This window comes from Mauremys reevesii, linkage group 4 (assembly GCF_016161935.1).
Source record: "Mauremys reevesii isolate NIE-2019 linkage group 4, ASM1616193v1, whole genome shotgun sequence".
Taxonomy (NCBI): Eukaryota; Metazoa; Chordata; order Testudines; family Geoemydidae; genus Mauremys; species Mauremys reevesii.
Genome location: NC_052626.1, coordinates 82,278,388 through 82,303,408, shown reverse-complemented (window position 1 = coordinate 82,303,408; position 25,021 = coordinate 82,278,388). Strand labels below are relative to the sequence as shown.

At 40.7% G+C, this 25,021-nt stretch overlaps 1 protein-coding gene across 7 annotated transcripts in view; it reads right to left on the bottom strand.

The window, feature by feature from the left end:
- The window catches only part of SHANK2 (SH3 and multiple ankyrin repeat domains 2), a 675,150-nt gene that overhangs the window by 216,169 nt on the left and 433,960 nt on the right, over window positions 1–25,021 (bottom strand). For all 7 annotated transcript variants that reach the window (XM_039536948.1, XM_039536949.1, XM_039536950.1 and 4 more), the window contains one exon: window positions 18,529–18,604. In XM_039536948.1, the coding sequence (XP_039392882.1) occupies window positions 18,529–18,604 (76 nt within the window). The remainder of the gene's footprint in view (window positions 1–18,528; window positions 18,605–25,021) is intronic.

Genomic DNA, 25,021 nt, shown 5'->3' with positions numbered 1-25,021 from the left:
GTGCTTAAGTGTGTTCAAAAGATATGGACACTTTCATAGCAGCTGCCATCTGGGCCCTTAAGTGGTATCTCAGGAGAAGTCATTACATCAAGCTTCCTATGAAGCTGTGACTCTAAAGAACCACAGTTATATCAACGTTATTGTATCACAGTGAAATGTGGGCACTGCGGAACACTAAAGAACAGATGATTGACATTTTTTATTCTTGTAGTCTGTGTCAATTGTTCTTGTCTTGCCACTTCATATAGATCAGAAATGAGGATATTCTTAGGCAACCCCAGCAACTGCCTACATCAGCCCTGGTCCAGCTTCAGCAGTTTTTCTGATACAGCGAATTACAAAGTCCATATACAAAAGACTGCTGCTACACATCTGACAATCAGATGGTCCCCAAAAGCTTTCATGGCATGATAACACCAATGACAGATAGAAACTGAACATCCAGCCAGACCTTCCTAAGGATTAAGCTAGAATCGATACTGGTGGTGCTCAATATGAAATAGGCTATATCCCTTTGCAATTTGCCTTGCTGATGACGGAAGAATGTCAGTTGAATTGGACATTACTAATTTTGGTCCCCCACCCCGCCCAATTACCATTGTTTATAAACCTCACTAACCTGTGGTTAAGCAATGCAATGCTTTGTCCACCAAAATAGAGAGGAAAGAAAAGATCAAAATACTTCATCATACTATCAACTTCCACAAGATTTACTGCATATTAAAAATCCGATTTTATTTTTGTGAGAAATATTCACTACAGGGCAAACTGAAGAAAATGGATGTTGAAATTGTAATCCTATAGTTATTCCTGATGTGAAAAGTTATGCATATACTTAGCAACAACAATATAAGTATGGAAAAGGAGAAACCAGGACACAAAGTTCCCTCTTCTCTCCACTGAACAGTTGTTTCACTACAAAGAATCATATATTAGGGTTAGAAGAGACCTCAGGAAGTCATCTAGTCCAACCCCCTGCTCAAGGCAGGACCAACTAAATCATCCCAGCCAGGGCTTTATCAAGCTGGGCCTTAAAAACCTCTAAGAATGGAGATTCCACCACCTCCCTAGGTAACCCATTCCAGTGCTTCACCACCCTCCTAGTGAAACAGTGTTTCCTAATATCCAACCTAAACCTCCCCCAGTGCAACTTGAGACCATTGCTCCTTGTTCCGTCGTCTGCCACCACTGAGAACAGCTGAGCTCCATCCTCTTTAGAACCCCATTTCAGGTAGATAAAGGCTGCTATCAAATCCCCCCTCACTTCTCTCTTCTGCAGACTAAACAAGCCTAGTTCCCTCAGCCTCTCCTCATAAGCCATGTGCCCCAGCCCCCTTATTTTTTTTGGTTTGCTTTCTCTTATGGAGGTTCTCAGTTTTCTGTCCACACCTAACCATACTCCATACTTTATTTATAATTCCTTAAATGCTATCATCATCAGCTCTAGTGCCATACATGAAGCACAGCTACGAACTAAGGATGCAGTATACAGGATGCCTAGTAGTACCTAATGTGATGGTTTTATTATGCAGATCCTAATCCAGTGATGACTAGACAGAATCCATCAATTCATTTCATACAAACCACGCAAACAGACAGTTGCAACTTTTAGTTACCACTCTGTCTTGATTTGAGCAGGCAGCCTACTGCTAAAAAACTAATTATCGATTGTCTGAGCCATCCACTCCTGCACTGTTTTCACTTCAATCTTTGAGCAAAGATCATGACTCAAAGAGCATACAATACGGGGGGCCAGTCAGTTTAAACAGACAAGGGAACTTACCTGATCTACTTTTGATGTTGATATTTCTACCTACCTAAAAACAGCTGCCTTCATTGCCCTTACTGTTCTTGCCATTAAGCCATGAGGAAAGGGGAATTTCTACTGAATCATCTTAACACACTCAAATAAGGATTATTATTATTATTAATATCTAGCTCTCATAGCCTCAGTAGATCTCAAAGCACTTTTATAAAGGAGGGGATTATCATTATTGCCATTTTATACATAGTGTAAGTGAGGCCCAGGGAAAGAAATGACTTCCTTCAAGTCACACAGCAGAGCCAGGAATTGAACAAAGATCTCCCGAGTCCCAGTGCAGTGTCCTATTCACTAGGTTACACTGGCATCCAAATTTTATTTTTATAAAAGATCACATTTTTATATTTTATGTATAAACACACAGTACAAAAGAGGTTACTCCATTACACTTGAGTGGCCCTAAAGAAAACTAATCAAGAGGATTGTAACAGAGATAACTAAAGACCACCACATTAGGGTTTGGTTTGGATTCTTATCGAACCCTCGTATCTGGAAACTTGGGGTGGAAAACTTCTAGGAACATGTTTCACACAGGGTACAGATTGTATCTCTGTACTTCTGGTTCCAATTCGGGTTGAAACTCAAGGCATGGAGGGCAGCCGCAAATACATTTGGGGGAGGTTCTTTCCAAACATGAGCAAAGTGTTGTGGGAGCTGAACAGAGGGTAAGGTGGGTTCCCCCACCAAAAACACCCACTATTTTGATCATCTGTGTTTGGCACAAGATCTTGTGTGATTGCATCTTTCCAAAAGGCTACAAAAGGGATGGGCAGAACAGCAAGTAAACAATAAAATGCTTGTGAATTGGCAATTATAAGTGTGATTTACAATACAAAGAAAAATAGGGGAAAATTCTGGTCTGGCATTGATGGAAAGCATGTGGATCTAATACACAGAAGAAATTATTCAAGCACCATTATGAAAATATTCCTCCTGTAAGAATGACAAATGACAAATCAGTGTCACCTTGGGCTGTCTGTTGAGCCTGCTGTATTAAGTTAGATATGCCTGGCATGTAGTCTAATTTGCACACACCATCCATTAGACATTTAGACAAAGTTTTCACATTTTTGTTTCCTACATCATTATTTTGCTTTGCTTTCCTTATGGAGGTTCCCACTTTTCTGTCCTTGCCCAACGCATACTCCATCCTTTATGTATAATTTAAATCTCCTCCAAACACAGTGGGTGCATTTACCCATGGTGATCACTTACCATGCGTGTCCCCTACAGTTTTCCTGAGTGAGTTACAGCATTATAGCTTGCATGGGGTTTATTACAAATAGACCCCTGGAAGCTGTTTACATGACCAGTTTACCCCCAGAAATAGCTGAACTATAAGAACTTAAATTTTGTTGCTGTTTCTTATTCCCAGTGAAAGGGATGCCAGTTCAGCAAAACAAAGAGTTAAGATTGTCACTTTATTTAGACTAGAACATACATGCTTTATATAATGTTTGCTATTGAAAAGTATTGGGTGCCACATTAAGAAAGATACATATAGGAAACTGAGGCATGGAGACCAACACCAAAAATGTTACCTAATTTTGGGTGCTTGGATTCATTGTATAGCCTCAAGTCTGATTGTAATTTCATTCTTTAATAGCCTCCAGTATGCACCTCTGTACTTTCATATTACAGATGTAGAAAAAAAAAAAAAGATGCTGCATACAAATCACAGACCTGCCTTTTTATTTCCTATTTCAGATGTTACTCTGGATGCTCTCTACAATCAAACATAAAAAGCTCAGCCATAGTAGCATGTATGACAGTGTAAGAGGTAAAGTGCTTTAGCAGCTGCAGAAGTTGTTTATTAGAAAGCAAAACCATTTTCATTATAAACCCAAAAGTTTTAATTTTCAAGTATTATACATACTGCATCTAGGGTGACCACCTTTTCAAAATGCAAGAACAGGACACATACAGAAGTCCCATCCCCCTCTGTGGCCCTGCCTCCTGCTCCTCCTCTTCCCGCAAGGCCCTGCCCCTTGGCCAGGCCAGAAGCCAGAGCCAGGCAGTGGTAAGAGCTGACCTGGGAGCCCAGGCCATTGTGCGGATCTCTGGGCTCTCCATCTACACTGTGTGGGGTGCTGGGGTATCCAAAAGCAGCCTCCTACCCATGTCCCTGCCCCCGGGGCATGCTGCCCATCAGGACACACCGCCCACGGTGGGTAGAGGGTCCACAGCTCCCCATAGTGGCTCAGGCTCTCTGGGTGACTTTTACTACAATACTACTCTGGCTTCTGGCATGGTCGTGGCAGGGCATTGGAGGGAAGAGGAGAACAGGAGGCAGGGCCTCATTGCAGGGGAGGGGGAGGGCTAAGTCCCATCTCAGCCCCCACCTAGTCCCTCCACCAGGAAGAGGCTGGTGTTGCCCCAAGCCTCAGGCAGGCACAGAGTGGTGCCTCAGGGAATCTGGGACAAATGCTGCCCCGGAGCCATTCACCATCTTTTCTCTGCCAGCCAACCATGGCTGGCATCTGCAGAGTCAATGTGGCACCATGCTCTAAACTGATGCACTTTGCTCATAGCATGTCCTTAGAGTGAAATTGATTAAGATCATACAGAGTCCCATAAGAACCAAGTTGGGTCGCTGGGCTCAGTGGTCTTTGCTCTCTGCTGCACATCAAAAAGCAGCAGCTGGGATGAACATTCACAGTCCTCTGACATTTATTCAGTTCTGAAACTTTGCCTCTGTATTACCCCATTTACAGTGTTGCTATTGTTTGTTCATCCAACATTGTCTCACCTCCCCGCAGCCCATAAGAGTGCTACCTTTGAGTTGCCCACCTTCACTCTCGCTGTTCATTGTAATTCTCACCCATCTGTCACTCCCCCACATTTACCAACTATTCTTACACACAGAATCCTTTCAACTTCCTAAACTTAACTCTGGGTGCCTTCCCACCAAAATAACCCAGGGCTTTAATAATAAAGAATTAATAATAAAACAATTAAGGACAAGGAGCTAACAGAATATTGCCTTACAGCATCCTCTTCACTATGTTTGTATGCTTTGCTCCACCCTTACACTGATTTGTCGCTTTTTTATATTATAAGCTTATGCAAGTAGGGACTGGTTTCAGAGTAGTAGCCGTGTTAGTCTGTATCCGCAAAAAGAACAGGAGTACTTGTTAGTCTCTAAGGTGCCACAAATTTATTTCAGCATGAGCTTTCGTGAGCTACAGCTCACTTCTTCGGATGCATAGAATGGAACACACAGACAGGGGATATTTATACATACAGAGAACATGAAAAGGTGGAAGTATGCATACCAACAGGAAGAGTCTAATCAACTGATATGAGCTGCTATCAGCAGGAGGAGGGGGGGAAAAAACTTTTGAAGTGATAATTAAGATGACCCATAGAAAGTGTGAGGAGAACTTAACATAGGGAAATAGATTCAATTAGTGTAATGACCCAACCATTCTCAGTCTCTGTTTAGGCCTGAGTTAATTGTATCTAATTTGCATATTAATTCAAGTTCAGCAGTCTCTATTTGGAGTCTGTTTTTGAAGTTTTTTTGTTGCAAAATTGCCACCTTCAAGTCTGTCACTGAGTGGTTAGAGAGGTTGAAGTGTTCTCCCACTGGTTTTTGAATGTTATGATTCCTGATGTCAGATGTGTGTCCATTTATTCTTTTGCGTAGAGACAGTCCGGTTTGGCCAATGTACATGGCAGAGGGGCATTGCTGGCACATATCACGTTGGTAGATGTGCAGATGAATGAGACCCTGATGGTGTTGCTGATGTGATTAGGTCCTATGATGGTGTCACTTGAATAGATATGTGGACAGAGTTGGCATCGGGCTTTGTTGCAAGGATAGGTTCCTGGGTTAGTGTTTATGTTGTATGGTATGCGGTTGCTGGTGAGTATTTGCTTCAGGTTGGGAGGCTGTCTATAAGTGAGGACTGGCTTGTCTCCCAAGATCTGTGAGAGTGAGGGATCATCTTTAAGGATAGGTTGTAGATCTTTGATGATGCGCTGGAGAGGTTTTAGCTGGGGGCTGTAGGTGATGGCTAGTGGCGTTCTGTTGTTTTCTTTGCTGGGCCTGTCCTGTAGTAGGTGGCTTCTGGGTACTCTTCTGGCTCTGTCAATCTGTTTTTTCACTTCAGCAGGTGGGTATTGTAGTTTTAAGAATGCTTGATAGAGATCCTGTAGGTGTTTCTCTGTCTGAGGGATTGGAGCAAATACGGTTGTATCTTAGAGCTTGGCTGTAGACAATGGATTGTGTGTTGTGTCCTGGATGGAAGCTGGAGGCATGTAGGTAAGTATAGCGGTCAGTGGGTTTCCAGTATAGGGTGGTGTTTATGTGACCATCGCTTATTAGCACAGTAGTGTCTAGGAAATGGACCACTTGTGTGGATTGGTCTAGGCTGAGGTTGATGGTGGGATGGAAATTGTTAAAATCACGGTGGAATTCCTCGAGGGTTTCTTTTCCATGAGTCCAGATGATGAAGATGTCATCAATGTAGTGCCGGTAGAGTAGGGGCGTTAGGGAACGAGAGCTAAGGAAGCATTGTTCTAAGTCAGCCAATCCCTCAGACAGAGATAAACACCTACAAGATCTCTATCAAGCATTCTTAAAACTACTAAAACCTCTCCAGTGCATCATCAAAGATCTACAACCTATCCTTAAAGATGACCCCTCTGCCATGTACATTGGCCAAACCAGACAGTTTCTACGCAAAAGAATAAATGGACACAAATCTGGCATCAGGAATCATAACATTCAAAAACCAGTGGGAGAACACTTCAACCTCTCTAACCACTCAGTGACAGACTTGAAGGTGGCAATTTTGCAACAAAAAAACTTCAAAAACAGACTCCAAAGAGAGACTGCTGAACTTGAATTAATATGCAAATTAGATACAATTAACTCAGGCCTAAACAGAGACTGAGAATGGTTGGGTCATTACACTAATTGAATCTATTTCCCTATGTTAAGTTCTCCTCACACCTTCTATGGGTCATCTTAATTATAACTTCAAAAGTCCCCCCCCCCTCCTGCTGATAGCAGCTCATATCAGTTGATTAGACTCTTCCTGTTGGTATGCATACTTCCACCTTTTCATGTTCTCTGTATGTATAAATATCTCCTGTCTGTGTGTTCCATTCTATGCATCCGAAGAATGGAGCTGTAGCTCACGAAAGCTCATGCTGAAATAAATTTGTTAGTCTCTAAGGTGCCACAAGTACTCCTGTTCTTTTTTCAAGTAGGGACTGTGTCTTTATAAGCATTGTACTGGGCCCTGCACAAACGGTGCTCCAATCCCAAAAGGGGCCTTTGAGTACTGTAAGTTCTATTACAATAGTAGAAGCAAGGGAATAAAGCACTTCAGTTCAGAGATTTATCATCTGGAGCAGCAGAGCAGAGATAATGTAAGCCTGAAAAAGGAAAGACCTGGAGAGGGAAGCATGTATGGGAGTGTCGGGTGATGTCTGGGATGAGTTGGCTCTGTTTCCCAACAAATAGCTGGACATGAGGCAACTGGGAAAGCTAAGGCGGTGTTTTTTATTTTAACTGCTTAGCCATCTGGAAAAGGTTCTTAGTTTAAAAAAGATCTGGAATGATTTTATTTTCTTATTTATCTAGGAATGTGTCATCTCTTACTGAGAAAGTGATTGAGAAACCAATTTGGCTATTAAAGCACTTGATCTTTTTCAAAGGCAATTATATTAAAACCTCCATGATACATTATTCATATCACCAGAGTGCTGCCTCTCCTACTACTGTACTAGACCCTCCTTGCTCAGCTAGAGGGACAGATATGGCAAATGACTGGAGCTCAACAAGCTTTCATTTCCTGCTCCCTCAGTGTTACACAAAGTCTGCAGCAAGCAGGCCAGGTACCTTCTTAACACAAGAAGAATGCCAAAAATAACTTTATGTAGCCCTTCACAACATTACCTATATAAAACAAGTTGATAGCTATAAAACTACCTTTCCTGTGGTTATTATTGCTACAGAATAGAGAAAAACTTCACAAGTAGTGATCACAGATCTTAAATCTAGGCTACAATGGATAGCATGAGAAAAATTTGGCAAATTATCTTCTTACGCTAAGCTAGTTACCAAATAGCACTGGATACTGCAAGCTGGGGTTGAGGCCCCTTAGCAAAGTTGTAACTTACACAGGCTACCTACACTAAATCCAATTTATCAGTGGTAGAAGTCAGTTCTAGGAACTCAATTTTACCTCAAAACATTTAAAATAACCAAGTAATGGAAAGTAATACAACTATATCAAGCTTCCACAGAATCACTAAATCAAAATATTAATTAGCCCGTCTTAAGTTAGAGGAAGAATTTTATTTAGAAGTTCTAGACCTTTCAGGGCCTTTTTAAAAATTCAAGCTGCCTGAAGAGTTCCGGTTCTTTTAAATAATTTTACTACAGAACTGTGTAAAAGCTACTTTAAGTGTCACTGAATGAAGACACTACACATACATAGATAAATGCTTCAAGGACATGGATAGGGACTTTGCAGCTCATGCTGAGGTCCCCAAAAGCGTGCTTCTACTCCCATGGAAGGGAATGGCAAAACTCCATTGGGAACAGCAATAGTCCTGAAAATGTTTAGAGTGAATCACCCAAGTCTGCGAGATTTAGATGGAAAGACCTTCTATAGGATTTCAGAGATACCAAATAAGTGTTACCTTCATAGCATAGGGACTCTGAAGCTCAAAGACCCATGGGTTGGTATAAGCAATTTTTGGATATTAATCTATCCAAACCCAAATGCCAAACATTTTGATGTACACCCTTCTAATTAAGACAGTTTTCAGACAGCTTTAACATATGATGTGAGCCCTGGACCAAATCATGATCTACTCCTAGCCTCAGAATCACTATATGAGAATAAAATGTACACAATATATGAAACAGCATATTTTTAGAACTAAATTTTACATCTTTGAATTGATCAAATATGACATCTTCATATTATAATTCAAATTAGGGCATCTAATACTCCAAAAAATCACATTATGTGAGACAGTTCCAAATAAAAATCACTAATTGTAGCCCACAAAATGCAGACCAAGGCATAATTCACTTTAATTCCACAGAAGCAAGAGAGAATCACTCAAGCAAAGTTTTGATATGGTCTCCCACAGTATTCTTGCCACCAAGTTAAAAAAGTATGGATTGTATGAATGGATTATAAGGTAGACAGAAAGCTGGATAGATTGTTGGGCTCAACAGGTAGTGATCAATGGCTCAATGTCTAGTTGGTAGCAGGTATCAAGCAGTGTGTCCCAGGGGTCAGTTTTGTTCAACATCTTTATTAATGATCTGGATGATGGGATTAATTGTACCCTCAGCAAATTCGCAGATAACACCAAGCTGGGGGGAGAGGTAGATACACTGGAGGGTAGGGATAGGGTCCAGAGTGACCTAGACACATTAGAGGATTGGGCCAAAAGAAATCTGATGAGGTTCAACAAAGACAAGTGCAGAGTCCTGGCTAGGATGATTTAATGGGTGTTGGTCCTTTTTTGAGCAGGGGATTGGACTAGATGACCTCCTGAGGTTTCTTCCAACCCTAATATTCTATGAAGAGAATCACCCCAAAGAGTTAATTCAGTAACACTACTGAAATGCTACCATGCTCTTACACTCAATGAAGGATGAGGGACAAATCACGTGACACCTCTATCAACTTTTCAGCCATCTGTGGAGTGTATCGGTAATAGTCAGATAGGAGAGTATTCTACAATGCCAAAGCATCCAAGGCTGCATTATTTGTAATCTAAACATAAAGATAACTTTTCCTCAAAAAAAAATAAATCATCATCATCATAGTGCCCACTCAATTCCTTTTACCTATGCATAGCAGTCATTTTCACTCATTTTATAGTACAAGCAGCCATGCCTAACTATTTTAACACTGAAGAATTGTCCCCCACCCCAAGGCATTTTACCTGCTATAACATTTTTTCCTCATTATAACTACTGCTAACTACTTCTTGTCCAGGCTTTAGATGTATGTGCATGCATAATGGCTAAGTCTACCTTAATCATTACATTTCAGCACTAGCACACCAAGGGAAATTTTCTTCCATATGAATATATGCACATACACAAACTACAATCACAAGCAGCCTTGGTGACAAAAGTGACTAACATCTGCCAAAACAAATTCAATTGAATGAATGTGGAAGGAATCCCCAACTATATCATGATAGTGAGATAACCCATTTCTCCCCACCAAGGAGACAACAGAATGTCTAAAACCCAATGCCTGCAGCCAAGAACAGTTTTAAAATACCTTCCAAAATATGCAATATAAAATTGTCCCAGAAACAAAACAGAGTAACAGATACACCCCAACTCAAATGTACTGCTTTCTAAACACGTATGTGTTATATATGTTACACTTAACATGAAAAATTCATAAAGAGGAATAGACATCATCTGACTGACAGATTTGACTAAAGGTATTCCCAGAAAAGCATACTGCTGGCTAATTACACTGCCAGCCTCTGCTTCACCATGCTCCAGACCTGGGGAACCCAGATGAGAATGCAGAGTGCAAAGCCTTTAAGATACTGACAGTGTCAATGCAATCCTGCAAATCTTATTAATAATCACTGACTATATTACCAGTGATAGGTGTACATACTAAGTGAACGTCTGACACAAGTTCCTCCATTTAGGGCTATGCATGGAGGGATGCTGGATTCACCACATAAATGAAATTATGCCACACTGCAATCAAGGAGAACGCCCTTTCTGACTCCCTGTCCATCAGTTATGGCCTGACCTCCCCCCAAAGGCATCCATCCAGTTTAAGTACAATACAGATGGACAAGGACATGATAGAGTTGTGAAGCACCTGAGACAATTGCCAATTCTAGGAGCAAGAGAACTCTTACACACAAAATTTCCAGGAGAAGCCAGATATAAAATTGGATCCAAATGTATATCCACGGAGTTAAAAACTATTACTAAAATCTTATTGCTCCTTATTAGAGCTATGTATTTTTACAGTTGCATATCTGACTTCACACTCAACATTCCTCAAACTATTGATACAAAATGGGTGCAACAAGCAGGAAATATGTTCAAACATGAGCAAGCCTGGTTTTCTTCCTCTGCCGAATTGCCAAGGGGAGAAACTTATTAGCCAGCCATAGCTCCAACTACTATAGTCATCAACAAACTATTTCACATCTTTTCCTGTTCCCACTGTACTGACATCTGGACTTTTTCCAATGAACACGCAGGATCTTTATTCCCAGCACCACAAAGAACGAAGTAGTAAAGGCAATGTCCAACTACTTGGACATGCTTCCATAAATGTTCTAAAAAGTTTAATGGACCATGAATCTTTTTTCAAGTATAAATCCTGAAATCTGTAATAGGCCCTTCCAGCTGCCACTAACACTACCTTACATGCCAAATTGAGTGGCCAGTCGTCTCTGTGTGGTTCTTACTACAGTACTACTTTGGCTTCTGGCCTGGCCGTGGCAGGGCATTAGAGGGAAGAGGAAAACAGGAGGCAGGGCCTCATGGCAGGGGCAGTAGTAGTCTCTGGGCAGTAGTCTCAGCTGCCTCAAAGAAAGTTTCTTTGCAACGAGGAAATACTCCTGTGATAAATGAAGGGGCGGGGTGGCTCTCTTTTATGGACACCTTGCCAGCCAGTTAGCTATAAAATTCCTCTTAGTAGCTGCTCTCTACTTGCTTTACCTGTAAAGGGTTAAAAGCCTCACTGCTATGCATAGGTAAAAGGAATTGAGTGGGCACCTGACTAAAAGAGCCAATGGGAAGGCTAGAACTTTTTAAAATTGAGGAAAAAACTTCCCCTTTGCCTGTTCTCCCAGGGAGAAGGGCACAGGGCAGCAGTTATGTTGTAAGAAGCTTGGGACAAGTATGAAAACCCATCAGTATCATACCTAGAAACTACTCATTTGAAACCCCAGATATGTAAGTAGATCAAAAATGTCTAGGAAGATGTGACTAGGTTTATCTCTTATTTCTTTATGGCTTACGGATTCCTCTGTGCTAACCCCAGGTGCTTTTTGTTTTGCTTGTAACCTTTAAGCTGGACCTCAAGAAAGCTTTTTTCATGCTTAATCCTTGTAGGGTTTTTTTTTTAAAATCTAGCAAATGCCCAAGTTCCCAGGTGTATTTTCTTTCTTTTTTTATTAATAAAATTTACCTTTAAGAACAGAATTGGATTTTTGTGTCTTAAGAGGTTTGTGCACATGTTTAATTGGCAACAGCTGATTTATTTTCCCACCCTCTCCTTTCTCAGCTCTTCCCCGGAGGGGGGGTGAAAGGGCTTGAGGGTATCCCACAGGAAGAAATTCCCAAGTGCACCTTCCTGGGTTCTCAAAGAGGTTCTGCACTTGGGTGCGTGGTCAGAGAGAAGCTGTAACCTTGGAAGTTTAATACAAGCCTAGAGTGGCCAGTATTAATTTTTTGAATCCTTGCAGGCCCCCACCTTCTGCACTCGAAGTGCCCGAGTTTGGAAGCAGCCTTGACAACTCCACTATGACACTCAGCTGTTAGCTTACATGGCTTAACTAGGTTGTGTAGTAGAACTATACAAAATTTCCATAAGGAAATCAGGGAAGAAGCTAAGCATCAGATGTCTGTGAGCCTTGAAGAGTCACTGGCGCAAGGACTGGAGCCCATGTGCCCCTTACCCCCCCGCCCCCATCTCAGGTGCTGAGCAATAGAGTCATTCTCACTCTCTTTCTCCGACCCAATGACTATTTCATACAAAGCCTAACTGCTTCAACAGGAGAGGCTGAACCCCACATCAGAACATCTTCTAGTCCAGTGGTTAGGGCCCTGGGAGATGGGGACACCTGTGTCCAAGTCCTTGATCTAGCATGGGGATTTGATCCTAGGTATCCCCATTCCCAGGTGAGTCTCATAGGGGTTGAAAGGTCACGAGGAAGACACCACCACTTCTTCCTCCATTTGTGAGTCTCATCATTCATTTCCTTTGATTTCATTAAAAATAAACATTTTATTTCACCTAAACCAAGATTTTCCAGCTTTTTTGATTTACTGAAAATTTTTAGTTTCTGTTTGGGTTGAACCACATCTTACCTTGGATTTTTGATCTGCCAGAAAACCAAAAAATTCAGTTATTTGCACAGTCCTAGTTTTAAGGCCTATAGACAGTTTTCTTGACTTGTGGGATGCCCTGAGTTTTGACCAGAGTCATTTGCAGAAGGTCCAATATACCTTAAGGCCTTGCTTTAAGAATTAGCACTATAGAGAGGTGCACAGATTTTTTTTTTTTTTTAATAGATCCTGTGCACTTGGACTATACAAAACAAACAAACATTCTACTGATAAGTCATGGCCTGATGTTTTTGTGGGCTGGGAACGGGAAAGGACTCTTGAAATCTTCCACTAATTAAGATAAAATATAAGCCCTTTAAGGATGCTGTAGGGCAGAGGATGGGGGCTTTTATCAACTTGTATGTTGGGGGTCTGTCCCTTTTCATTTACTTTTCCTACTTTCAGCTTTAAGTTGCAGGTGTAATGGGCATCAAATAAATAAATAGAGCCTGAGACAATGATGTTTCTTTGGTTTTGACAATGCATCTTAGCTATCTTGGATGTGATCCCCACCAATTTGTCCTATGCTGCCTTTGCCAATCCCGCTGCTGGGAGAGAGGCAGAAATTTTGCTTGTCAAAACACCTTGCTGAAACCTAGGGAGATGGAGGCAAGACCCTAACATCTGGGGACATGGCTGTTTATTCCTGCTTGTCCAGTGCCAGCTTCCACTGGTTGAACCAATCTACACTCACCTCTGGTTGTAACAAAGCCTCCTCCCACCCCTCACCCCCCAGCTTTTTCCTTCCATCTCCACTCTTTATTTGTTTGTGTTAAATTGAAGGAAATGGATTAAAACTAAATCACAACTTTGTGAGTGAACTGAAAATATTTGATTGCAGCCTATTTAAATGGCTTATGATAGCCATACTAACATTACTATTGTAATTTCTGAAGGCTATAGGGCTACGTCTACTCTGTAATTAAACACCTGCGGCTGGCACATGTCAGCTGACTCTGACTCATGGGACTCGGGCTAAGGGATTGTTTAATTGCAGAGTAGATGCTTTGGGACCCTGTGAGGGGGAAGGATCCCAGAGCTTGGGCTCCAGCCTGAGCCCAAGTGTCTACACTGCAATTAAACAGCGCCTTTGCCCGAGCCAGCTGACAGGGGCCAGCCGTGGGTGTTTAATTGCAGCATAGACATACAAAATCAGCTTTGTCTCTTAGGGTAAGTTGTTTTTCTTGTAGCACACACTTAATACAAGTAAAAAGGGTTACACCAGGTGTAATCACTGAAAAGTTAGACCTCAAGATCCTTGAAAGAGATCCCTCAGTCACTGTGGAGTGTAATGTAACATTAAAATAATCCCATAACCATGGTAATCCAAGTTTCTGCATCACTTAAACCTAAAATGCCAAGTGCTATGTATCACAGTTACAGAATAAGGCACAAATGGTAGCATAACACTTCTGTTAGCCATCACTACAGCAGAGTGAGTAGGATGCACCTGCTTAGCCTCACATGAAAAAATCACTTGTCACATTTTGAAAATCATAATTTAGATAGATTTGGATTGGTAAACATGGTGACATTACTCATCACATATCCCCCTCCTCTTATAAACTATGAATCTGTTATGGCATAATGGATACCTGACCTCCTCTTCACAGTTGAAAAGAAAGAGGTTTAATGAATCACAAAAACGTGTGCTTTGCTAAACTTCACCTGTCTAAAATGAAAAATGGCACATACAGGATGTTTGGTTCATATACATCAGCCTGTTAGTACATGATTTAAGCATTCATATTAACTCTTTTGCTCAGTGTTTTTTGCTCTGGTTAAAAAAAAAGAGGGGGGACTTTCAGTAGAGTATTCAAGAAACTAAAAGGGACACACGTGAGAACCAAGTCACCTTTGAAAAAGAACTAAATTAGGAGTTAAATTAAAGTGCTTAGGATTCAATCCTGTCTTCCACAACAACCTGATTATCTTATAAAAGCAACAACTTTAGTAAAGCAGCAATTACTTTGAAAATAACTAGACATTGCACTATAGTCTTCCCTTACAGTGCCAGGATTCATGACAGAGAAAGTGATCAAAGCAAGGTGCACATCTGGAAATAGCTCATTGGAAACAAGACGTCTGTCAACAGTACATTACCCCAGAACCGTATTAGTTCAACATCTCTCTTCCTTTCAGTTATTCTTTTCCCTGGGGGCTCTCCTAACTTGGGGACTAAATCTATTGGGCCTAGGCAGAAAACGTCTACTGTTTAAAAACTGTGGGCCAGTTTTTAAATATGGGCTCCTTTTCTGCACCCACAGATTGCAGATGACATTGATGTCATTATTTAGATCAGAGATGGACAAACTATGGCCTTCGGGCCAGATCCAGCCCGCAAGCCGTTTTAAGCCAGCCCACAAGCTCCTGCTGAGGAGCAGGGTCTGGGGCTTGCCCCATTCCGGTGCTCCAGCCAGGACACTAGGTCGGGGCCCGCACCATGCAGCTCCCAGAAGCCATGGCACGGCCCTGCTCTGGCGCTCCAACTGGGGCACAAGGTCGGGGGCCAGATCATATGGCCCCTGGAAGCAGCTACATGGCCCCACTCTGGCTCCTATGCGCTCCAATGGGAGCTGCAGGGGCCGTGCCTGCAGATGGGGAGCGTGCAGAGCCACCTGGTCATGCCTCCACATAGGAGCCAGAGAAGGGACATGCCACTGCTTTCGGGAGCTGCATGAGTTAAGCTCTGCTTGGAGCCTGCACCCCTGAGCCTCTCCCCACACCCAAAGCCACTGCCCCAGCCCTGATCCCCCTTTCCAAACCCCTCAATCCCTGCCCGGAGCACCCTCCTGCACCCCAAACCTCTCATCCCCAGAGTCCACACCCCCAGACGGAACCTGCACCCCTCCCCTGCACCAGCCCTGATCCTCCTCTCACTCTCCAAAACCCTCAATCTCAGCCTGGAGCACCCAAACTCCTCATCCCCAACCCTACTCCAGAGCCCTCACCCTTTCCCGCACCCCAACCCCAATTTTGTGAGCATTCATGGCCCGCCATACAATTTCTATTCCCAGATGCGGCTCTCATGCCAAAAAGTTTGCTCACCCATGTTTAGATGTACAGCTACCTGAATCTGCAACCAGTCAGCTGCTTAAGCATCTAGTTGTGCTTAGTGTTGCAGGTTCAAGGAAATGAGGTCTATTGAGGACCTATTTAAATCAGACCCTATATCCACTCCATTTTGCAGAACAGAATAAGTAATGGAGGCACTGCTCTGCTACGTGCATGAGCTTAATAAAAAAAAAAACAGTTTTGCCTTTCTTGATGGAATTGTTCCATACAATATGCAAAAACTAGTTTCTTGCATACAGGTAAAATTAACACACATTATTCTTCAAACTGATCACTTCATTTAAAAAGTTAATTCATTTAAAATAAATTAATGGCACAGTATTTCTACATAATGCATTTTTAGTTTAATATAAAGGGTGTTTATTTCATATGTTAAGTGGATTCTTCAGTGTCGGTTGATAAGGCTTAGTATAGTTCCCCCTACTTTTTTCCTATTAGCTCAGGCTCCATCTTTACAGCCTGGTAGTCATTACTACTCCTAGTGGGTCCAGTCTGATAACCTAGTAACCGGAGGAGAAAAAAAACACCTAAATTTTTTTCATTTTTCTTCCATACTTTAGCTAGCCTGGAAGAGCCCAGGAAAAAACGTTGCTGTCTCCCTTCTCCTCCTAACATACTGCATTGTAGCCAGTGAAGTGATCTACATGAGAAATGCTCTACTATTTAATTCCTAATCAAGGGTAACATGATGACCCTTTCCTTCAATTCTCTCGCCAGGTTTATAAAATCAATTGAGCAAGGGAAATTTTTCCTCCACTTCTTCCCAAATTAAGCTCTGCTCACCCACAGAAGTGTTATACTAATAGTTATTTTTTAACAAATAGGACCAAATTTTCTGTTGGCATAACTCCACTGAAATCAGCGCAGTTATGCCAACAAAGAATGTGGCTCATTATTTAATGACAAACTTGGTTTGAACTTAGTTCTAAAGACTCTCCTTTGACAAAACAAGCATTCAGGAACTCTGAGAAAACATGCTTGAGAAAACTATAGCTCCTAGTTTTACCAGAACAGCTCCATCCGTGACAGATTAAATAGCCCCATCACTAGAGATTACAGAGTAAAAAAGGACCACTGAATCTTTAAAGAAATTGTTATTAGTGGGCACTTAACTAAACATTTAAATATTTAGCATCTTATACTGCATCAAGGCAGTTGTCGTTTTATGTAGTGTACAGACTATGGAAGTCTACCTAGTATACTTTATCCTGTGCATTTTTACAGCTATGAAGGTGCAGTCCTGGTTCCTGTAAAAATCCCCAGTAATGGGCCTGATCACAAAGAGGCTACGTGAAGGCCCAAAATATGTTCCTCTTCAGCTAAGGCAGAGTATCAAGGGTGCTGCTCTGTGACCTGCCACATATTGGCTATAGTAGACTGCAGCAGCAACATGCAGGGAGAGGTAAAAGTGGTCAATCCACATAGTTGCATGTCCACCAAAGAAGTCACCAAAGCATTATTCTGTGTTCTGCATGATAAAGCTCTTCCTAAGTAGAACTTAAAACTCAGGGTCTGCAGATGCTTACATTCATGTGCAGTGGAATACTACTAGTCCTACTGCCTTTTCAGCAGCACATGCGTTCTGAGGGAGAACAGGATACGATCTTGGTGAATGGAAGTCTTAAAATAAAACAAACAAAACCACCTCACCACCAGTCACTTAACTAGCTTCCATCAGGAATTGCAAAATTATCCACTAACCTTCAGGACAAGGATGCTAAGAAAGTTGGGTATCATCTTATGTTGCTAGCAAATATTTTTTAAATACTTGCTGCATGAAGTTGTGTCTTCATTAAATTACAGCATTTCAGAACTTATGAATACACTAGTTTAGGCAGTGCATATTTCTTTAAAAAATAATCCTAATTATTTAGTCAGGATAGGAGAATGGAGAGCCATAATACCAGGAAAAAATTAAACATTTTCAATATGCCACCATTATTTTCCCAACACTATGGTAAAAGAGAAGATTGAGTTTCTGTGCTGCAAGATCACCCTCCCTGCCAGAAGTTGGTCATGCTCATGGTGTGTGTGGGAGGGGAAACCCTGTTTAAACACACACAGATACTCAGAAACAGCAAGTAAAAAAAATCCCACAATTTACATTTAAACTGATTGTTACTCAATGTTGCTTCAGATGGAGAAACACCCCATAAAACAACTAAATATGAGAACCTATTTCATGGCCCTCTTGCCAGGGTTTGTGATCCTGTAATCAGATACTGTTCCATTTACACTGCAAAGATCATCAGCAAAGGCTCAGTTCTGCAAAGCACAGAGTATCTTGAACTCCTACCGATTTCAGTAGCAGTTGGGAACAGTTGGCACCTAATAGAATAGGGCCTTAATTACCTCTCTCTTTAGAGAGATTGCAGCACTAAAGTAGATTGAGTTGCTCTGGATGAGTTTTGAAGACCCAATTCCTACCTGAATTATATGCTGATATAATCCCACATTTACAAAAGATGTAAAGAGATTAGTTTTTTTAAACATAAAACAAACTTCTGTAATCCGAATATTACTAGCTAAAAGGAAGACATCTTACCTTAAAGCATCAAAGCTGTCATATGATCCAACTGTGTAGTGTCTAAACAATTTCTTTGTTCTATCTGTTCGAGTTTCTGCATAAAAAGATGGAAGATACAAAAAACTTAATACTTCTATACTTACAGAATGAAGAATAATCAAGTGCTCTTTTTATTTGTAATTTGAAAACAGATATTATTTTCTCAGTTTTATATTAATACAAACCACAGGGAGTACCTCAAAGTATGGCCTCAAGTGCTTCAGGTGAGAAAAAAGTGTTAATTTTGCAATTGATAAAATATAGATATTCCACATCACTCTCACACACTGAGTACAAGATTAGCAGTAATTTTCTTCGAGTGCATCACTTGCAAGAAATTCTCTTTACTTAGAAAGATCAGATGTTGCAAATTACTTGACAAAAGCTGTCCACATCGTCATCTGTAAACTCCTGACAGCCAATCTTAATCTGATTTCCCCCCTAGATTGGACTAAAAATATCAACCCCCTTTTTAGTAATAATAATAATAAAAATGCAAAATAGTAATTTTGGACTTTGGGACCACAATCAAAGCTATTTGAATAATTCATAACCAGCAGTAAGAAAATGGGCGCAGAGGAAGAGATGCGGGTGCTCTCATCCATCATTGCCAAGCAAATCACACAAGAAAACAACATCAGTGTGGAATGTGTACCCCCTTTACATCTATAAAAGGGACAGTACTGTTGGAATATAAAAGGATTTAAAAAGGGATGAAGCATAGCAACATAACTGCCAAAAAGCCATTTGAAAAGTCAGCCATGTTACAGCTTGGGAGACACTTTTGTAAAAAATATATAAAGCCTACAGACAGGGGTGGCAGCATCAAACTCATCTTCAGGACCACAAACTTTTTTTTCAAATAAATCCTCCTTCCACTTTTCCAAAACTTATTATCACATTAACATTGGTTTAACGTTAATAAAATTTTAAGTATAGATTTAAATTTAGCATCACATATACAAAATAATCTGTAGTTGTTCTCTCAAGATGTACAGCAAAACCTATCAATAAAAAGGAGGTTTTTAAAGTATATCAGGAACATCCTAACAATGGTATTGGTCCATTACTAGATGGAAATAGAAGAATCATCAATAATAATGCAGAAAAGATAAATGCTCAATAAATATTTCTGTTCTGTATTTGGGAAAAAGGTGAAAAAGTCATATCATATGATACCACTTTCTCCATTCCACTAGTATCTCAGGGGGATACTATACAACAGCTCCTAAGGTCAGACATTTAAAAAATAAATAAATTCAGGTCTGAATATCTTGCACTCCAGGGTTCTTAAAGGGCTGGCTTGGAAACTTGCTGGACCATTAATGTTGATGTTCAAAAAGTCTCAGAGCACTGCAGAAGTTCCAAAAGTCTGGGGAAAAACGCTAATGTCGCGTCAATATTTAAAAAGAGTAAATGGGATGCCCAGGGTAATTATAGGCCTGTCATTGATCCTGGGCAAGATAATGGAGTGGCTCATAAAAGACTCAATTCATAAAGAATGAAAGGAGGGTAATAATAATTAATGCCAGTCAACATGAGTTTATGGAAAATAGATCCTGTCAACCTAATTTGATATCTTTTATGAGATTACACATTTGATAAAAGTAATAATGTTGATGTAATATAATTAAACTTCTGTAAGGCATTTGACTTGGTACCACACAACATTTTGATTAAAAAAACTTGAATATAAAATTAACATGGATTAAAAACTGGCTAAATTATAGCTCTTCAAATATATTTGTAAATGGAGAATCAAGTGGGTGTGTTTCTAGTTGGGCCCTGGGAGGGATCGATTCTTGGCTATTTAACATTTTTATCTATGACCTGGAAGAAAACATAAAATCATCACTAATAAAGTGTGCAGATGACACAAATTGAGGAGTGGCACAAATAAAAAGAGGATGGGTCACCGATATAGAGGGATCTGGATCACTTGGTAAGCTAGGCTCAAGCAAATTTGAGTTTTCATATGGCTAAGCATAAATGTATACACCTAGGAAAAAGGAACGTAGGCCATACTTACAGGATGGGGGACTCCATACTGGGAAGCAGTGACTCTGAAAAAGGTTTGGGGACTGTGGTGGATGATCAGCTGAACACAAGCTCCTAGCGTGACACTGTGGCCAAAAGTGCTAATGCCATCCTTGGATGCGTAAATTGGGGAATATTGAGTAGAAGTAGAGAGATCATTTTACCTCAGTGTTTGGGACTGTTGTGACTACTGTTTGAATACTGTGCCCAAAAGAGCCACGAGAATGATTAAGGGATTAAAAAACATGCCTTACAGTGATAAACCAAATAGATTGAGCTCTGAGTCTATCAAAGAGATAGTCAAGGGATGAGTTAATTAGAGTCTACAAGTACCTATGAGGGGAACAAATATTTAGTAATAAGTTCTTCAATATACCACAGTCCAATGGCTAGAAGTTGAAGTGAGACAAATTTGGACTGGAAATAAGGCACACTTTTTTTTTTTTTTTTTTTAAACAGAGGTTAATTAACCATTGGAATAATTTACCCAGGGTCGTGACTGATTCTACATCACTGACAATTTCTAAATCAAGATAAGATGTTTTTTCTAAAAAGATATGATATAGCAATTATTTTGTGCAAGTTCTCTGGCCTGTGTTATACAGGAGATCCCTTCAGACCTTGGAATCTATGAATCTACCACCATTTTGGGGTCTGAAATCACATGTGATCAAAAGGAAATCTCATAGCTTAAAGTTCTAAATCAGGGATCCTACAAAAGTATCAACAAGCCACACTTGCCGAAGAGCTGCAGCAATTCCTAGTGCCTCCACCGGTTAGTTTCTTTCTAACTGAATGGAAGTCATAAAATATTCAAAAACTACCAAAATATGTAATTAAGAGGTTAGGAAACTCATCTTTGTGGAGAGGATATTGGGTAAATGTTTATCTGTTGCCATATTTATTTTCAGAAAGAACAAAAATATCTGTATGTAGTTAATTTTTTTCTCCAAAATGTCCACAACTCTTGGAGACTACATAACTTCCAAGGAAATCTCTAAAATAAAACAAAATTTTAAAATGATCTAGAGAATGGGAGGGTGTGTCATAAACAGTGAGTTAAGGCTTACGGTCTCTTTTACCTGCAAAGGGTTAAAAAGCAGTACCTGAGGAACACCTGACCAGAGGACCAATCAGGGACAAGACAATTTCAAATCTCTGTGGAGGGAAGTTTTTTTTTTCCCTGTGTTCTTTGTTTTGAGTAGAGTCTCTCTTGGGAGTTAAGGGAGTCCAGACATCTTAATCAAGTCCTCCCAGGTTTCTGCAATACTTTTCATCTATTCAGTCTAGTGAGTATTAGAAAGGCGTACTAGTATTATAAGTTTATTTCTACATTTGCAGTTGTGTGTTTTGCTGAAGGAATCTATTTCTATTGCTGTTACTTTGCTTTTACTGAGAAAGAAAGGGGAGGGGGAATTCTCTCCAGGTTTATAGGTTAGACTCTGTGTATTGTTCCATCCTGGTATTACAGAGATAGTGTACTTTCTTTTTGTTCTTTTAATAAATTCTTTTCTTTTCTTTGGTCTTGGTTAATTCCTTCTCTTGTGGAAATTCAGGGGAAGGGGAGGGGGGAAGAGTGAGTTCCTCCTGGGTTTGATTCACGGAGTTGAATCAGTGTGTATCTCTCCGGAGTAGGCTAGGAGGGGGGCGGAGGGGGAAGTGGGCTGCTTCCCTTTGTGTTGAGATTCAGGGAGATTGAATCTGTGTTCCCCAGGGAGAGTTTTGGGGGAACAGGCAGTGTGTTATCCACTTTAAACGTAACTGGTGGCAGCAGGACCAGATCTAGACTAGGTTTAGTTTAGAGGAGCTCATGCAGGTCCCCATCTTGGAACCCAAAAGCTCCAAGTGGGGGAGAAAACCTATGACAAGGTTACAGAGCAACTTTAGAGTATTCAGCATGCTTATCATCCCCACAATATGTTGGGTTAGTTGCCAATTCTAAATAAGCCAAATATCTTGGACATGAAACACTTTTGGGTGATTTCCAATCACTACAGTTTGGTTTGGGAAAAACCCTGAGGTTTCCCTAAAGTTGTCCCTAAAACTACCACCACATTACAGAGACTTGATAATCTGTCACCCAAATTCAAAACAAGAGTTTCTGTATAACTTGAGACCACCAAGTCCTCAGTGCTCACTAAGGTTGCTTCATACAGCCCACAGTCCTGCAAATTAACCACTAGATGTTTCCTTTTCAGGAAAGCTTGTCCTTGATATTTGTTATCATTTATTGTACTTAGACTTGAGAAGACACTTTAGTCAGGTTTTATTTCTGTATCATATTAAAAGTAGTCAAGGGCTAAACTTTGACCAAGGACTGTCAGCACTAATGCAGAAACTCCAGTTCCTGAGAGCACGTACTAGGTGGATTAAGCTTTGATTTAAATAATGCTTCTCAAATTTAAACTATCCTAAAAGTTAAACAATTAAACTGATACACAGCTGCCTCTGCATTTTGAAATGTAGCACTCTTAAAAACAGAAAAAGGAGTGAAATAGATTATGTACACAAGTGGACCAGTTCACAAGATATGTATGAAAAGTAGGTCATAAAGAGATAAGAAAAGTTTCATATAAACGATGGTCAGATTGTCCCCTTACTGTAGAATGGCGACAGAAGAGAAAACTCTCCATGGCTCTACAGCTCCCAACAAATTATTTTGTTGGGGCCTGGTGTTTGTCTCTTCACATGTCAACATGAGTTGGTGCATCACCAGACAACTCATAGATCTTACCAAAGCTATACGTATCACCCTCATCCCAATGGTCCTTTTACCTGCCTCTGAAACTAGAAACCAGAGTGTAAAGAAGGCCTCACTGAAGAGTGAGAGCAAGCTACTATATTCACTTTTCAGTGGGATTCACCACTGGTTCCTGTGTGAGAGGAGCACTTCAGGCTCAACCATGGCCAAAAAAAGTTAGCTAAATGGTCTGGGGATGGAGGTAGGGAGGAGAATCCTTGAAGAAGATACACTCCCCTTTCACAGAGGAAAAGCTGAGTGTAGCCTGCAAAATAAACTGCCCAAAGCTATAAGGCTGGATTTGAAGTAGCTACATAATATTCAGGTGTATTAGTAATAAACTACAGGTATGTACCATCTGAACAAGAGAAGACACTATTGTAAGGGATGTGATGTATATGTATTATTCTTTTTCCCCCAGGTGTACTTGTTGGCTTATGTAGTTGATGACCTGCAGTAACCTTGAAGGCTTCCCTTCAACAACAACTTTGAAGTGACCCACATATATTGTTATCTAGGCCATAATGAGCCTATTTCTTTTGGAAATTGTTCTGAACAGCACAGAAAATCCTAATTATATTAAAAGGTAGGCGAGACTTCATGTGAAATCTATCCTTAAATCCCATTTACAATGTGTCACAGGCTGTTTCAGAAGCCAATTTGAGAGAGAATGAAAATCAGAAAAAACAGGACAAAACAGAAAATTTCAGCGCTCTCAATACTGTTAGTTGAGTCTATTAAGGAGCCAGATGCTGCTGCAGGAAGCTATTTTCTACAGCAGGATATCACCGTTCCATCAACATATTCAAAGCAGATGGGAAGAAAGGCAAAATGCAGCAAGACAAATGACATTGTTCAACTACTCCAGTATGTGCGAACCAGCAGTCTATTTTCATTTTTGTGCTTTCCAATAGTGTATTCACAAGGAACACTGGATTCTTAAGGGAAATACTTAGACTTACTGGTCTCCCATCCCAGAGTCCAGGCACATGTTATGGACAAGGTGAACTAAATTTCCTGGGTGGATATGTCATCCCTGAAGTTCTGTGGCATACCCCTCTTACAGATATCTGTGTTCACAGCCCAGTCTACCCTATTAGCCAGTATCAATAAAATAACAATCCATAAAGAGAGAAGGGTCAGGAAGCAGTCACCACAATAAATTGGAGGCCACAAAAAACAGCTTCCTCTCTCTTCCCTACATCAATCAAAGGGAGCCAAAAAACGTATAAGTAGTTGCACAACAAAATTGTTCTGGATTCAGGCCAGAATTTGGGGCAGAAATGGATTTAGTGGCACTGATGGATTACCCCCCGCTGTCAATGGATGGAAGGCAGACATCCATTCTCATCCTCATGTACCTCTCTGAAGCATTAAACGCCACCAATCATGAGATACTGCTGTCCATCTGAGAGGTGTTGAATCATTTTAGCATGTTCACTGGACTCCTGCAAATCCTTCCTGGAGGGATGAGTCGAAGGGAAGGGAAGAGATGGGATAGGAAACTAGACCCTTCAGTTGTAGAATCCCACAAGGATCAATTCTCACCAATCCTACTTAACAACTATATGCAGGCATAACCCACACACCTTCTGGGTGTGATATTCTGTCCATCTAGTGGCACCGAGACCACTTAGAGATTAATGAGTCTGTTCTACAGCCTTAGCTAATGGCCATATGGCTTTTAGCTCGTGC